Below are 16,376 nucleotides of genomic sequence, written 5' to 3' on the forward strand. Positions count from 1 at the left end.
AAAGTCAATGTAGTATCAGGTAATTTTTCTACATACAACCAAGAAAAGTATCTTTTCACATTCTTTCTTTGCCTTAAAAACATTTTTCCCCCAGTTGTACAGGAAATAAAAGTATTCCTACATCGTTCATAATCCATCAAATGGTCTCCAGCCTAGGGAACCACAAAGTTTTTATGGCTCCCTTCCACCTGGACTTGGGACAATGAAGGTATGAGGAGCTCAAGGGAGACTGAACATGACAGCCTATTACATGTTCTATTAATTCTTTTTTTTTTTTTTTAAGATTTAATTTATTTGACAGAGAGAAAAGACAGCCAGAAAGTGCACACCAGCAGGGGGAGCGGGAGAGGGAGAAGCAGGCTTCCCACGGAGCAGGGAGCCCGATGCGGGGCTCGATCCCAGGACCCTGGCATCATGACCTGAGCCGAAGGCAGACACTTAACGACTGAGCCACCCAGGCGCCCCACATGTTCTAGTAATTCTTGACTCCAGCAAGAAGGCTTAGCTACAAAAAGAGGGTCCCCACAGCAAAACCACTTCAATTCCTGTTTATGAGTTTTCATAAAACAATGAAGTTACACATAATTACAAGAGTGGTAAGTTCTCATCTTTAAATGGTCTTTTTCCAGTTAGTATCACATTGATATCTGTTCTCTGTGAGTACCCTGATGCTTGATAAAGCTTGTGCGCCAGATGAAAGATTTTCCACATTTGTCACATCTGTAGGGTCTCTCTCCAGTATGAATGACCTCATGGCGATGAAGATTTGCCTTAAAACTAAAAGTTTTTCCACATTCTCTACATTCAAAAAATTCCTCCTTGGTGTGGGTTCTTTGATGCTGAATGAGATCCACATTCCGGCTAAAGGACTCTCCACATTCGCTGCATTTGTGAGTGTTTTGTTTAGTATGAATCTGTTGATGGCTCAGAAGGGTCGAATGCCGACCGAAGGCCTTTCCACATTCGAGACATTTATGGGGTTTTTCTCCACTGTGGGTTAACTGATGTCGAATAAGGGTTGAATTCTGACTAAACGTTTTTTCGCACTCACTACATTTATAGGGTTTTTCTTTGGTATGGATCCTCTTATGTTCAATAAGATATGCCATCTGACGGAAAAATTTTCCACAGTCATGACACTTATATGGCTTTTTTTGAGGGTGACACTGTTTATGGACAAGAAGAGTAGACTTATGTTTGAAGGCTTGCCCGCATATGTCACATTCAAAGGGATCCTCTGATGTGTGAATTCTTTGATGTCGAATGAAATTTGCCTGACGCCTGAAGACTCTTCCACATTCACTGCATTCATAAGATTTTGCGTTTGTAAGAATTTGCTTATGCCGCAAAAGCAACGATCTCTGACTGAAAGGTTTTCCATACTCCTCACATTTGCCCTGCTTCTTCCTTATTTGAGCACTGTGATCTTGAGTAAGTTGGAGGTTTTGAAGGAAGTCCTTGTGGCATTCATCACCAAGAGTGGGGAATGCAAGTCTGTAAATGTCCACCAATTCATTACATTTATGTAACTCTTCTGCAGATCTGTTGGCTGTTGTCTGCTTCACCACTGACGACTCTAAATCTTCAGAAATTTTCTGCTTTGGAGTTGGCTTTTTCATCTTGCATCTGGCTTCAGAACCTAGCCCAATAAAAAGAAAACACAGAAATGACCTGTGCACTGCAGAAGGAAAAAAAAGAGAGAAGCCAACTGTGTGTGCTATCAGACACCCAAATGAAGCTACGAAGTGCCTGCTTAGTTACATCATCCGGCTAAAGAGGCCAAAACTCTGATTTTCACAGGGCTCCCGGCTTCAATAGCAGAAAAAGTTCTGGACATCAACTAGCCGACAGATAAATGCCCAAGTGTGTGCCCGAGAAGTGAGAATCGCATAAACCCATCACGACTACCGGAAAAGTAACTTACTCTGGGTACTCAGTAGTGTGATGTAATGTAGGAGAGGGAGCATCTTATACTTTCTCGATAAGCAGGTTTTCAATAGTTCTGGGAGAAACAACTCCTTAAAATGGGGAGTGTAAGACAGAATAGGAAAGGAACCAGACGGAAGTAGGCACAAAAGCCAAGGGAATACAGCAGTGGTTCTCAACCAGGGGTGATTCTGCCTCCTGGGGGACAGCTGGCAATGTCTGGAGACACCTTTGGTGGTCACAACTGGGGTGGTGCTACTCAAATCAAGTGGGCAGAGCTAAACATCCTACAATACACAGGACAGCTCCCCACAATGAAGAATTATCCAGCCCAGCACGTCAATAGAGCAGAGGCTGATAAACTCTGGAGCAGAGGATATGGAAGAAGGTAGAAGCAGCAATCAGGACATAGTAAGTAGGAAAAAGCAGGTACATCAAGAAACACTGTGGGACTATGGAAAGCAAAGGAACAAGAGAAAACAGAGAGGAAGGATAAGTAACGAGGGTAGAATAAAGAATATCTAGTTTGGCATAAGAACTGTCAGACCGGCTGCTTCAGAGAAGCATTCTACTGCAATGGAATGAGGCTGAGCTTTGCAGACTTGAAATCGAATCCGAACTATTAATCTACTGTGTGACAGATACCTGAATCTTTTCAAAGTTTACTTATTCATTTTTAAGTAATCGACACCTAACGTGGGGCTGAAACTCATGACCCCAAGATCAAGATTTGCACGCTCCACCCGACTAAGCCAGCCAGGAGCCCCTGAATCTTTTAGTTTCTTCATCTGGAAAATAGTGCTAATGGTCACATGTACTACTTTCAGAGGGCAGCAGGGATGAAAAAGTGGGAGGAGATACACCAAACCCCTGGCTCAATCTCTGGGGCAACACAAGGGGCTTCATTAATGTGGCTTTCCTGCCTCCTCAGGATTTCCACTCGACTGGGCCTTCTCCTCACCCACCTGGGCAAGCACTACTGGAAGCCTTCCTAGTCCCAGCTCTTGGTAGATCCAGGATCCATGGTTCTTCCCACTGCTCCAGCAGGCAGATCACCTCAGGTTTGGGAAACTGAAATCCTACTCATGGAGAAGTAAATGGGATGTGGTTAGTGAGTTACGGAGAGATGACCTAGACCTCAGCTTAACCCCCTTGGGTCTACAGTGGCAAACAGATAAGGACAATAATCAAAAGGGCTGGTGGGAATAGAATTTGGCACAATCTGACAATCTTTATGGAAAGCCTCAACAATCATCGCAGCCTTAGATGTGGTCATTTCACTCTTAGAGTCTATGGAACAACTGGGGCCAAGATGAATGGATCAGAGCCGCTCAGCAGAGTTGTACCAGCGCACAGCTGGAAATAAAGTAAACATCAACAGGGCAATGTCTACAGCGTAGCATGTGAATGCAGTGAAGGCAAAAGTATTAGGCAGATACTAAAAATCCATGTGTTCAAGAATATTGAAATGGGAAAATGTTCCCTATGTGTTATAAAGCCGAATGCAAAACTCATGTGAAGTACGATCCAAATTTTGTTCTTAAAAACTATGCATGTGTGTGTGTATGTACATAAGTATACACATATATGAAAAGACGAGGAAAAAGTCCAACCAAAATGTTAACGGGGATCATTTCTGGGCAGTGGGCCTGCAGAGGATTTTTATTTCCTACTCTGTTATTGAAAAGTCATTGGGTAATACAAAGAGACTTGAAAGTACCCATACCCTTTAACACCAAAATTCTGTATCTTGGGGAATAGTCACAAATTTATATAAGGATTTATGGTCAGAAACATCCACTAGAACATGAGAATATAGAAAATGATAAATTCATAAGCAAGCCAACAACAACAACAAAAGCCAAACTAAATATCCCCAAATGGGAAAATGGTTAAATATTATAGATCATACAATAGAATCACATTATGGTCATTTACTATATTTATGGGGGCTTTTAATAGCACAGGGAAAATGCTGATATTGTAATGTTAAGATTTAAAGGAATTACAGAATTATATGAAGGATATGTTCAGCCACATTTTTTAAGGGGGAGAAAAACTAGAAGGAACTATTCCAAAATATGAACAGTGTTATCCTTGAATGTTCTCCCCTCCCTGTCATAATTTCCTGTACCTTCTATGTATTCAAGTCTGCTCTTGTAATGCTTTTATAAGGAAAACAGACATCAAAAACTGCAGAGGTGGGCGGACAATCCCACAAGAGGTGGTTAAGACTGTGGCAAGAGTGTCAGTGTGGGGGTCAAAGCTGTGGCCCCAGAAAGAAAGCTATTTGTGGAGGAAACGCCCACAGGAGGAAACTCTGCACTGGAATAAGACAAAGGCAGGCTCCCCAAGGAGAGAAGCAGTGAAGGTTCAGAAATGAAGTCAGTTAAGAGTCGTTTCCTGGATACCTGGTGATGCTGCCAACAAGGAAGGAACCCATTTCCAGAGAGAAGACAGAGAAAAAGAACCTAACCTTTGGAATCCAAATCAGCCATAATCTTTTCAGCTCATACAGGCTCTACAGATGTGGAGGATGTGGATCGGGGTGGGAGTGGATTAAGCGTCTCTGACCTCTAAAACAAAAGGAAACTATTCTTTGTGTACAATCCCTTATTTGAAAACCTTGAGGCCAGACGTGTTTCAGGATTCAGATTTTTCTCCAGATTTTAGAAAGGCAACTTGGTGTGTATATTTTCTATTACATACCGCCCCCAACAGGGGTTGGAGCTGTACGCTTAATCAAACACATTGATATTTCTGATGCTAAATAGATAGATACAAAGACCAAGTGGGAAAAACAAAAACAAAGACCAAGTGGGAAAAATAAGGATGCGACATAGCTTCCTGTAGGAAGAGATCAGGTTTTACCACCTGAGGACTTCACAGGTTGGGTCTTGCCGCCAAATGGATTATGAAAAAACAACTAGTTTTCCAAGTTTCTCTGATTTTGGAATTGCACGTAAGGGACTGAGGACTTGTGTAGACACTCAGAGCCAAATCTTCAAGCCGCACGTCATTACCCAACAAGATCATGTTTCTGTAATTCTCCAGCATCACATCTCTGTAGAGGTCCTTCTGAGCCCACTCAAGTTTGTTCCACTCTTCTCTGGTGAAGTACATAGCCACATCCTCAAAGGACAGCAACTCCTGAAAACAGAGACTGATTATAGGCTCAATTCTTACAATAACTTTGTGAGCTACCACTATTATTCTACAGGTGAGGTTTGAGGTGGTCAAGTGACTCGGCCAAGTTCATTCATTCTTCTCTACTACAGAGTAGACACACTTTTTCTGTAAAGGGCCAGACGGTAAATTTTTCAGGCTTCCCAGGCAATTTGGTCTCTGCTATGATTATTCTGCACAAAAGCAGCCAGGAACAACGGGTAAGTGAATGGGCACGGCTGTGTTCCAGTAAAACTTGACTACCAGCTCCAGGTCAGTTTGCTGACTCTGCTCTTATACAATACTACCTTTAACACGGAATATGTTTCTGTCCCGGGTCCCCTAGGAAAGAGATGGCGCATTCAAGGAGGTCACTGAAGATAAGTTAGCACGCAGGCTATTCACAAAGGAAGGTGCTTCATGGAAACCAACAAGGCGGGCTCTCACGGGGAACAATCACCCACCGTGTCTGAAGGGGGGAAGAAGGTAGGGGAGGGGTTATTGGAATCCAGAAAGTTGTTGGAGAGGAAGCAAGACTGGGGCCATGTGGTCACTGTCATCCCACAGCCCAGCAGGCCGGGAGCCGTGGGAATAAAACCCAATACCACTTTCCTCCAGGTTTCTGGTCCCCTGACCCTCTCCACCCCATTGCCAAAAGCCAACTGGAAGCCAGAAGGCAAGAGAACCCATTGATGGTGTATAAAGGTCAGCCTCCGAGGGCACAGACCAAAGTGGGGGAGGGTGAAGCATACATCAAAGGTGGGCAAACAGAGACTGTTTAGTACAATCTATACGGCAGAAGTTTCCATTTGCAATTGTGTTCAACTCAAGTGGGCGGAGAACAGAAGGTGCCTCCCAGTACTGCAGCCCTTGGAGCAGAGGCCCGGTGTCTGCCCACCACACTCCCGTCCCTTAGGAGAAACTGTGTAGCCTGAGGGGCTATCGGAGCAGGGAAAGGGCGATCCCGTAATAGGAAATGCCACTACCACCCCTCAGGAAACAGATACCGGAATTCCCAAATTACAGGGCCCTTCTTTCCTCCCGGCCGAGCCCGGCTTCCAGAGTTACCATGTCGAGCTCCCTCCTACCCCCATCCCAAACGTCCTCCTCCTACCACAGCGGTCCTGTGGGTCTCCTCAGCTGACATTCTCTGATGCTACGTGAGCGTAAGCATGAGCGTGAGTAAGCGCTGGGGAATAAAATGGCTTAATCTCCCACAGAGTAATCCCTATACATGCAATCGTATGGCCTTTAATGTTGCCCCAAACTCTCACCCTCCTATTACTCCCCAGGGTCTTCTGTACCTTTCCCACCCTCATTCTTTCAAGAAACACTGGGCACCAATAAGTTGTTAGCTTTCAAGCCATAGGCCAGCAATAAAGGGTCCAGTCCTGCTGAGGTCACAGGATATAACTGTTCAGGCTGTGCACAGCTCACACCTACAGGACACCATTTACATCACAGCTGTGTGAATGGGGGCCCCTGGAGTTGCTACCTGCACAACCTGTATGATTCTATAGCAGCCCTGGTCCCGCTTAGGGAACGGACCATCCAGGGGGAAAGCTGGAGTCAACACGGTAACGATCCAGTGGGAGGTACTCAGAGGAGCCTAGGAGGGCATGTGGTTCACCTCACCACTCCCTTCCAGAAGTCACTGCCGGTGATGTCCCAGGAAAGAGCCCCCAGAGCACATGCTCCCTAATTCCTCTCACTTCCCCACCATCCCCTCCAGGCATTACCTATGTTCTCACTCATCCCTTTCTCTGTTCCCTCGGGGAAAGCAGCTGTTCTCCGAGCCATCCCTCCGCTCTGCCTCTGCTTCCATTCCCTTGTGTCTCCCCCAGGGTCTTTTTTTTTTTTTTAAAGATTTATTTATTTATTTTGAGAGAGTGAGAATGAGAGAGAGAGAGAGAGAGCACATGAGAGCGGGGAGGGTCAGAGGGAGAAGCAGACTCCTTGCTGAGCAGGGAGCCCGATGCGGGACTCAATCCCGGGACTCCAGGATCATGACCTGAGCAGTCGCTTAACCAACTGAGCCACCCAGGCGCCCCTCCCCCAGGGTCTTAATCCAATGACGAGGACTCTTCCATATCTTTACTCTCTTTCCCCTGTGATACTGTGATTGTTAACAAGAAATATGTATTTAGAGGCACCTGGGTGGCTCAGTCGGTTAACTCGTTAACTGACTGCCTTCGGCTCAGGTCATGACCTCGGGATCCTGGGATAGAGCCAGGCTCCCTGCTGAGCGGGGAGTACGCTTCTCACCCTCTTCCCTCTCCCCCTGCCTCTCCTCTCCCCCCGTGCGCATGCTCTAATAAATAAAATCTTTAAAATATATATATATATATATTTAATCTTCATCCTCATTTCTGGCACAGAGCTCCTAAAACTCTTGGAATTCCTAAGGGATAAGAGCAGGAGCATCTCTTCATATTTGGCCTTCTGTCCTTGGTTTCTGAAATAGCTCCAGAGTCATGAAAGAGAAAGAAAGGAGTGTCTCCTTAGTCATCACAAATTCTTTTCGCCACACCTGAGTTTACGTTAATGAGGTGATCTTTGGAAAGGCCCCAAGGATGGCAGGCTTGTTGCCAAGGGAACCAACCATGTGGTTAGAGGGTATGAACCCCCCAATTCAGAGGAGGGAGAGGGGCGGGAGGTCAAATCAGTCACGAAAGGGCAATGATTTATTCAATCAAGCCCATGTAATGAGCCTCTATAAAAACCCAAAAGGATAGGGTTCAGACAGCTTCAGGGCTAATGAGCACATGGAGTGCTGGGAGCATGGCACACTCAGAACACGGAAGCTCTGAGCCCCTCTTCTGTCTGGCCGTTCCTGAGTTACAGCCTTTTATAATAAACCTAGTAAAATCTAGTAAAAGTAAACTGTGTTCTTGAGTTCTTTGAGCCACTCTAAGCAAATTAATCGAACCCACGGAGGGGGTCATGGGAACCTCCAAATACACAGCCAGTCAAGGTACAGGTGACAACCTGGACTCGCAATTGGCTGGTGGCAGAAGTGGGGGGAGGGGCAGTCTCAGGGGACTGAGCCCTTACCCTGTGGGGTCTGATGCTAACTCCAGGTAGAGAGTGTCAAAACTGAGTTAAATTGCAGCCCCCAACCCCACCCCACTGGTGTCACAGAATTGCCTGATGTGTGGGACAAACCCCAACATGTCTGGTGTCCGAAGTGAAGTGTGGCTTGAAAGTAGAAAGCAGAGAAACACAGGAGTGTTTTTCCTAAACACTCACTTCTCCCCTCCCTCCTTCCCCTTCATCAGCAAAAATGCCAAAACCTCTCCTATCTTTTTTTTTTTAAGAGTTTTTTTTATTTACTTGAGATAGAGCACAAGCCAGGGGAAGTGGCAGAGGCAGAGGGAGAAGCAGTCTCTCCATTGCACAGGGAGCCCAATGCAGGGCTCGATTTCAGAACTCGATCCCAGGACCCTGGGATCATGACATGAGCTGAAGGCAGAAGCTCAACCAACTGAGCCACCCAGATGCCCCAAAACCTCTCCTATCTTTAAAAAGACATTCCTGTGCCTGCCTTCCCCTCTGGTTTCTGTTTTCTAACCTTCCCTCAAGGGACAAGTTCCCAGGAGAAAACTACACACACTTCCAGTCGCTGCGTAAGCCACTGTCTGGTTTAAGCCTCATCACACCTCTGCAACTGCTCTAAGGCATCCCTGCCCCCACCTACTTGGCAGAGCTTCGGGACTCCTCAGAAAGTGCGGACATGCTGGAGCAAGGCAGTCAAACTGCAATAACTCAACTTCCCTCCCTCCTGTCCGACCTTTCTTTTTTTTTTTTTTAAGATTTTATTTATTTATTTATTTGAGAGAGAGAGAGAGTGAGAGAGAGAGAGTCCAAGAGGGGGTAGGGTCAGAGGGAGAAGCAGACTACCCGCTGAGCAGGGAGCCCGACGTGGGACTCGATCCCGGGACTCCGGGATCATGACCTGAGCCGAAGGCAGTCGCTTAACCAACTGAGCCACCCAGGCGCCCGTGTCCGACCTTTCTTTGAAAATTGTTAGGATGGGGGCGCCTGGGTGGCTCAGTTGGTTAATCGACTGCCTTCGGCTCGGGTCATGATCCTGGAGTCCCGGGATCGAGTCCCACATCGGGCTCCCTGCTGAGCAGGGAGTCTGCTTCTCCCTGTGAACCTCTTGCCTCTCATGCTCTCTATCTCATTCTCTCTCTCTCTCAAATAAATAAATAAAATCTTTAAAAAAAAAAAAAAAAAAAAAAAAAAAAAGAAAATTGTTAGGATGGCTTCCTAACTTGTCTCCTTACTTTTAAATGCAACTTTTTAGAATCAACCTCCATGATGTTGCAAATTCAATAACTAAGCTTCCCTTATGCCCTTTAGTACTCCCAGATCAGAATTTATCTCTGTAATGCAAGAGTTTGTTTACATATCCAAAAAAAAAACCCCTGTAAACTCCTTTAGGGAGAGTTTATCTCCCCACACAAAGGATAGTATCTGGTACATAGTAACACTCACTGACAGAAACAATGAGCAACTATGGTAACAGTATCTAAAATTGGAGAGTGCTTAAAACAGAACTAGATACTATGTAAAGTATTATTTACCTATTTCACCAAGTGCCTCACTTAATTCTCATAACTCTTTGGGATAAGTGGTATCATCCCCTTTACAGATAAGTAAACTGAGGCCCAGGGAGCTTATGTAACTTGCTGAAGGTAAAACATCTACAACAAAGCCTGGATTTGAACCTGTCTGACCCCAGAGTTCAAGCTCCTTAACAGCACACTTTCCAAGAAGGAAAAAAATCCCCAAATTAATAAAGATGGCTCAACCTGAACAAAGGAGTCAAAGCCACTGCCTGGCTGCAGGACTACCCTGAGGAAGGGGAGGAAGAGCCCAGCTCACCTTCCACCCAGCTGTCAGGAATACAGCTTCCAAGTCCTGGTCTCCGAGATGGGGCAGGATTGCCGCCATCAGGCTGGACTGAAGGAGGAAAAAAGATAATGAGTAAAGGCCAGTCCCAATTTAAGGCTCTCTCACCAGGCAGCCCTGGGACAGGGAATTCCAACAGGGCCAACACACCTGAGCTAGGATACAGTCACGGTGTTTGGTGCTGAAATAGGGGATAAAATGAAAGAAGCTGCTAGAATAGTCTTTTTTAGGAACTTCTGAAGTTGGCTCAATTTCCAAAGCTTTATCCCAGGGCCCTGCCCTCCCCTTCTCCCTAGAATATGTTCTGTAGCACCTCATTGAAAGACTGCATACACAAAGGGACAAGACCATAGATAAGAACAGAACTCTGGCCCACAACCTGCAGCCACCAGCCCAGAATCCAAATCACACCCCATTTGGCAATCAGCCCCAAACCAACATCGGGTCAATAATGGCCAACTTATACTTAATTCTGACTTGCTTCCTACAATTTAGGACCAGCAGAGAAAGCCAAATACACTCCCCTACCCAACCACATAGGATGTTCTGCTTCTATTTATTAACCTCCAGCTTTCCCAAGCCAACAACCTCCAAAATGGGCACATCTGAGCTTTCCTTTTTTTCCCCACCATAAAGCTTTCCCCTGCCTGCCTTTGAGTCTCTGCCAAACAAGCAATGGTGGCTCACGCCCTTGCTATATAGCAGGATCTGAATGAAGAGCCTTTGTTTGTTCTCGTTGTGGGGGGTAGGGGTCATGTATTTCTACATCCTACAGGATCAGCTCAGAGAGTATAAAAATGACTTTAGGGCAGTTAAAGATTTCAGTCTACCTATCATAGACACAGAAGCAACCATTGTCAAAAGAATATTCAGAGAGCTTTACTTGATATGAATATTTATTGAGAAACACACAGCAAACAAGACTTCAAAACCAAAAGCATGAAGACACTGAGCTCTCAGCAGCCACCACTTAGTTCATAAGGCGTGAGGGGTAGCAGAATATGCCACCCCAAGATTATTTTGAGCTGTGGGCACTTGAAAAGCGGCAAACACAGAGAAAGGCTTTCTCTGAGCTCCCCTTATCTGCCTAAAGACCGATCCTCGAAAAGGAACTCAATTGTCATAAATTTCCCTCCAGGAGATGAGACTAGATGTTGTTGACACCACACCCAAACTATCCTAAACCATCGGACCTCCTGTCTCCTCTTCTAGGGACCCATTCATCTTTCCTAAAATTCATTTACTCTCCTCTAAGAGGCCTACATCCTCTCTCCCCTTTCCCTATTAAGAGGGTATTTAAGCCTGAATTCTAAGCCACTCCAGGAGTTACTCATTTTTCCGTGGTTATTTCCCACCTATACATGTTAATAAACTCGTTTTTCTCTTAATCTTTTATTGCCGGGATCTCAGCTGAGAATGGAGAAAGAAGGTTATTTCTCCACCCCTACACACGAAATGAGGAAGTACCTTGTTTTCTATTGTGACTGTTTACTAGAAACTTACAACCCTTTTAGAATAGAAGCACTGTACAAGTTTACTTGTTTTTAGCTGATTGGCCAGGAAGCTACAAGGTCAACATGACATGAAGACAGCTTAAGTTTCCTAGAAGAGTCAGCATTTGGGGAAATTAGGACAGTTCAAGTTTTGATTCCACAGCTAAGGGTGGTTGGCTAGGGGTATACCCAAACTGTGGTCTCCACTTTGGTTTTTCTGGATCATTATAAACTCAACATCGTTACTCTCGGGAAGTACACAAGTGATGGGATACAGGTGATTTTCATTCTTTTCTTGTGCTTTTCTGGCCAGGGGTGAACCTTGTTTTCTGTGAGTGCATTTGTAAGAAAGTCTCTCGAACCATTCACGTTCCTTAAAACCATTATTTGGAAGATGCTCTGGCTTTTAAGCAAGGAGGCACTCCAAAAAATGTCCTGACCAAGGGCTTCAAGATTGGGGAAGGGACCTCAACCCTTTCATTAACTAAATGATACTGTCTACCGTGAGCATGGTGCAATCGGAAGTGAGAATCCAAAACGCCACTTCACAATAACCTGAACTCCTGAAACGTTAAATCACATCTCCTTTTCCCCTATAACGAAACCAAACCACAGTATTCACCAACCATTCATTCATCGGACTTGTTCTTCCCTACCGCTGAAGACCTGACACCACGGAAAATATTCACAAGTTGACATCTTCAGGAAGACGCTCCGTAAATGCCCTGCGACCTCCCCTGAGGGTCTCTCGAACCCGGACCCTGCCGTGGCGGGGCCGCCGGGGTTTCTCCCGCGCCACCCACCCCTCGCATCACACTAGCTCCTCTCTCCCCACACCTGCTCCGCACCTCCGACCCTCCGCCGCGCCACCTCCGCCAGGAAGTTCTCAGTATCCACCTGCTGCGGCCCTAGGGGCCGGGCTCCCCTCTCGAGGTTCCCGACCGGACCCGCGCTGCGGTCCGCGCCCCTCCGATGACCACCCCCTACCCGAGGGCGCGAACGCGGAAGAAATCCCCGCCACTCGCCCGCCCTCACCCGCGCGCGTGGAGCCCAGCGTCTCCGCCCGTGTACCCTCTAGGAAGAGCGGAGGCTTCGGAACTCTTTGGTCGGGTTAGGAGAGCGGCGGCCTCTCGTCTCACGCACCCGCCGCTCAGGTCGGGGCCAATCAACGGCCGCGCAGCGCGCCGGCTGGGCCACGTGACTTCAAGGCCCCGCCCCGGCCGCTTCCCGCCCAGCCGAGCAGTGCGCAATCTCCAGTAAGAAAAATCATCTGAAGACTTTAACTCTGCCACTGAGACGCTCGTTTTCCACACCAGTTGGATCAGAATTTCTAAGAGTGGGCCCTCGTGCAACTGGGTATTTTTAAAAAAGCTCCTCTTTTGAGTGTAGAGTGACCAACTTTTTGGAGAGCTAACCCTGGACTCAGTCCTACCAGACGAATAACATAGTACGTTGAATATAATGAATGATTATACATATCTGTGTTACTTAACATAAAAATATGAAAAATAGCTATTTATCTGAAATTATGTTATTCAGAAATTACGTGAATGCTATTTAAACAAACTAACATAGGGGTGCCTGGGTGGCTCAGTCGTTAAGCGTCTGCCTTCAGCTCAGGTCATGATCCCAGGGTCCTAGGATCGAGCCCCGCATCGGGCTCCCAGCTCAGCGGGGTGTCTGCTTCTCCCTCTGCCTGCCACTCCCCCTGCTTGTGTTCCTGCTCTCGCTATCTCTCTGTCAAATAAATAAATAAAATCTTAAAATAAAGCAACATAGGACTAGTTATCAGTGGCAATGAGTTGTAATTTATAGGATTTGTTTGTTTTAAGATTTTATTTATTTGACAGAGAGAGACAGTGAGAGAGGGAACACAGGCAGGGGGAGTGGGAGAGGGAGAAGCAGGCTCCCCGTAGAGCAGGGAGCCGGATGCGGGGCTCGATCCGAGGGCCCCGGGATCATGACATGAGCCGAAGGCAGACGCTTAACGCCTGGGGCACCCAGGCCCCCCTGATAGGAGGATTTGATAGGATTCCCTGTTTAGCAAAGAAAAAAAAAGTAACAGATTAAGAAAAACCCTTGTGTGAAATCTCCCTTTAAGTCTTGATTTCCATGGGCCAAAATACTAGAAACAGAGAAAGAAGGAGAGGGCGAGAGAGGGATAGGGTGTTTGTTTTGCCAGTATCATACTAGTTGTTTGACCTGGGACAAACTAGTTCACTCTTCTATATGTTAGTTTCCGTACATGTAAAATGAGGAGACTGGGACTATGAATTTTATAGGGTTGTTCTGAGGTGTAGCACCCCCTTATCCTCTGTTTTACTTTCCACAGTTTCAGTTACCCGAGGTCAATCATGGTCCAGAAGCAGATGATCCTCCTTCTGACATATCCTGAGAAGGTCAATAGTAGCCTAACACTACCTCACGATGCCTCCATTATTCACCTCACTTCATCTCATCGCATAGGCATTTTATCATCTATCATCACAAGAAGAAGGGTGAGTACAGGACAATAAGCTATTTTGAAGGAGAGACCACATTCACATAACTTTTATTACAGTATATTGTTATAATTGTTCTATTTTATTGTTGTTAATCTCTTACCATACCTAATTTATAAGTGAAACTCTATCATAAACGTGTAAGTATAGAAAAAGCATAGTATATGTAAGGTTTGGTACTATCCACAGTTTCAGGCATCAACTGAGGGTCTTGGAATGTATCCCTCCATAGGTAAGGGGGAAGTACAGAGAAGAGTGGCCACTTTCTGCTCATTTTCTACTGTATTAAATGAGTTAATGTATGTAAAATGCTTAGAACAATGCCAGGCCACATTAAATGTTCCTAAAGCATTAGGGAGAAAACCTTCAGTTTTCTAAACATCGTTAGATGACCGCAGATATTCATTGACTCAGTGTTGCAGCAGTTTGAACTTCCAAAAGACAATTAAGAGAATCAGGAAATAAAATGAAATTCATTCAATTAATACTTATTGAGGGTCGGGGCGCCTGGGTGGCTCAGTCAGTTAAGCATCTGCCTTCAGCTCAGGTCATGATCCCAGGGTCCTGGCATCCAGCCCTGCTCAGCGGGGAGTCTGCTTCTCTCTCCCCACTCCTGCTCTCTCTCTCAAATAAATAAATAAAATCTTTAAAAAAAAATTTATTGAGGGCCTACAATGTTCCAGGCACTGTTAAATTTCAAATATTCCACATTTAAATGTCACTCAAAGTATTTAGGGCTTGGGGGGGTGCCTGGGTGGTTTAGTCATTGGGCATCTGCCTTTGGCTCAGGTCATGATCCCGGAGTCCTGGGATGGAGCCCCACATCGGGCTCACTGCTCAGTGGGAAGCCTGCTTCTCCCTCCCCCACTCTCCCTGCTTGTGTTCCCTCTCTCACTGTCTCTCTCTCTGTCAAATAAATAAATAAAAATCTTTTTAAAAAAAAAGTATTTAGGGCTTGGTTCAAGCAAAGGGCTGCTGATCTCACACAGGAAAAACCAGTTGAGCTTTTGAAAAATTATGCTGTGCCATGGTAACATTGGAAACTTGGGGGCCTCAAATTCAGAGGTAGTTTCCGTCTCAGGATGTTTACTGGTAGCTGAAGCTACATGGAGCAGGAGGCTAAAGAGCTGTACTAAAACACTGGGAAAGGAAAAGAAGAATCTTCATCCTCCCAGTGCTTGAGATAAGGACCACTACAGGGAGGAGATCACTAACCGTAAATCCGACAAGCAATAGTTTCCACTGCTACTCTTGAAGCTGACTGATTCTTTCTGATATTTGGTTTGTTTTTTGGGGTGTTGTTTTTTTTTTTTAGATTTTCTTTAAAGATTTTATTTATTTATTTGACAGAGAGAGATCACAAGTGGGGGGTGGTGGCAGAGGGAGAGGGAGAAGCAGGCTCCTGGCTGAGCAGGGAGCCCGACATGGGGCTGGATCCCAGGACCCTGGGATCATGACCTGAGCTGAAGGCAGTTGCTTAACTGACTGAGCCACCCAGGCGCCCCTGTGTGTGTGTGTGTGTGTGTGTGTGTGTGTGTGTGTGTGTGTGTTTTATCTCTAGAAGTTCTATTTGGGTTTTGTTTGTTTTTTTTAAGATTTTATTTATTTATTTGACAAAGAGAGACACAGCGAGAGAGGGAACACAAGCAGGGAGAGTGGGAGAGGGAGAAGCAGGCTTCCTGCTGAACAGGGAACCCGATGCGGGGCTTGATCCCAGGACCCTGGGATCATGACCTGAGCTGAAGGCAGACGCCTAATGACTGAGCCACCCAGGCGGCCCCCCCCAAGCATAATTATTTTAAAGTCCATGTCTCCTGGGGCACCTGGGTGGCTCAGTCAGTTAAGCATCCGATTCCTGACTCTTGATCTCAGCCCAGGTCATGATCTCAGGGTCATGAGATCCCTGCACTCCACTCTACTTAAAGCTTGTCTCCCGACTCCATAATGTCTATCATTTTTGGATCTGTTTCTATTGACTGATTATTTTCCTAGTTTTGGATTACATTTTCCTGCTACTTTACATACCTATTGATTTTTGATTGAGTGCTAGACATTAATAAATTTTACATTGCATGCCAGAGTTTGTTGTTTTCCTTTAAAAGCATTAGAACCCATATGATCCAGAAATCCCTCCTCGGGGTTAATACCCCAAAGAAATGAAAGCAGTGTGACTCAAACAGATATTTGTACACCCGTGTTCACAATAGCCTACTCAGAACAGCCAAAAGGCAGAAGCAAGCCAAATGTCCTGGACAAATGAATGGATAAACAAATTGTGGTATATCCATAGAATGGAGTATTTTTCAGCTTTAAATAGGAAGGAAATTCTGACAAATGCTACAACATGAATGAACCTTGAGTAGATGATGCTAAG

At 45.6% G+C, this 16,376-nt stretch overlaps 1 protein-coding gene across 8 annotated transcripts; it reads right to left on the reverse strand.

Moving 5' to 3' along the window:
• Window positions 1–376: 376 nt before the first annotated feature.
• Window positions 377–12,637, reverse strand: ZNF789 (zinc finger protein 789). Of its 8 annotated transcripts, none has more exons than XM_027613036.2 (5): window positions 12,537–12,637; window positions 9,982–10,059; window positions 4,950–5,076; window positions 2,892–3,005; window positions 377–1,639 (listed from the first exon to the last, which is right to left on the reverse strand). In XM_027613036.2, exons 2-5 carry the CDS (start codon window positions 10,048–10,050, stop codon window positions 636–638), a joined length of 1,314 nt encoding a protein of 437 aa, XP_027468837.2. In that variant the 5' UTR covers window positions 10,051–10,059; window positions 12,537–12,637; the 3' UTR covers window positions 377–635. The 8 variants fall into 8 exon arrangements, with proteins under 8 accessions (XP_027468837.2, XP_027468840.2, XP_027468836.2 ...); XM_027613039.2 differs by having other exon boundaries at window positions 12,573–12,633; XM_027613035.2 differs by lacking the exon at window positions 12,537–12,637 and adding an exon at window positions 12,350–12,509.
• Between the last annotated feature and the right edge of the window lie 3,739 nt (window positions 12,638–16,376).

The sequence above is a fragment of the Zalophus californianus genome, chromosome 10 (genome assembly GCF_009762305.2).
Source record: "Zalophus californianus isolate mZalCal1 chromosome 10, mZalCal1.pri.v2, whole genome shotgun sequence".
Lineage (NCBI taxonomy): Eukaryota > Metazoa > Chordata > Mammalia > Carnivora > Otariidae > Zalophus > Zalophus californianus.

Coding starts and splice junctions, on each gene's coding strand:
- ZNF789 (XM_027613036.2), bottom strand. CDS start 10,050: ATGGCGGCAATCCTGCCCCATCTCGGAGACCAGGACTTGGAAGCTGTA. Junction 5,077..9,981: donor TCCTGACAGCTGGGTGGAAG/GTGAGCTGGGCT, acceptor CTCTGTTTTCAG/GAGTTGCTGTCCTTTGAGGA. Junction 3,006..4,949: donor CAGAAACATGATCTTGTTGG/GTAATGACGTGC, acceptor CTCCATGAGTAG/GATTTCAGTTTCCCAAACCT.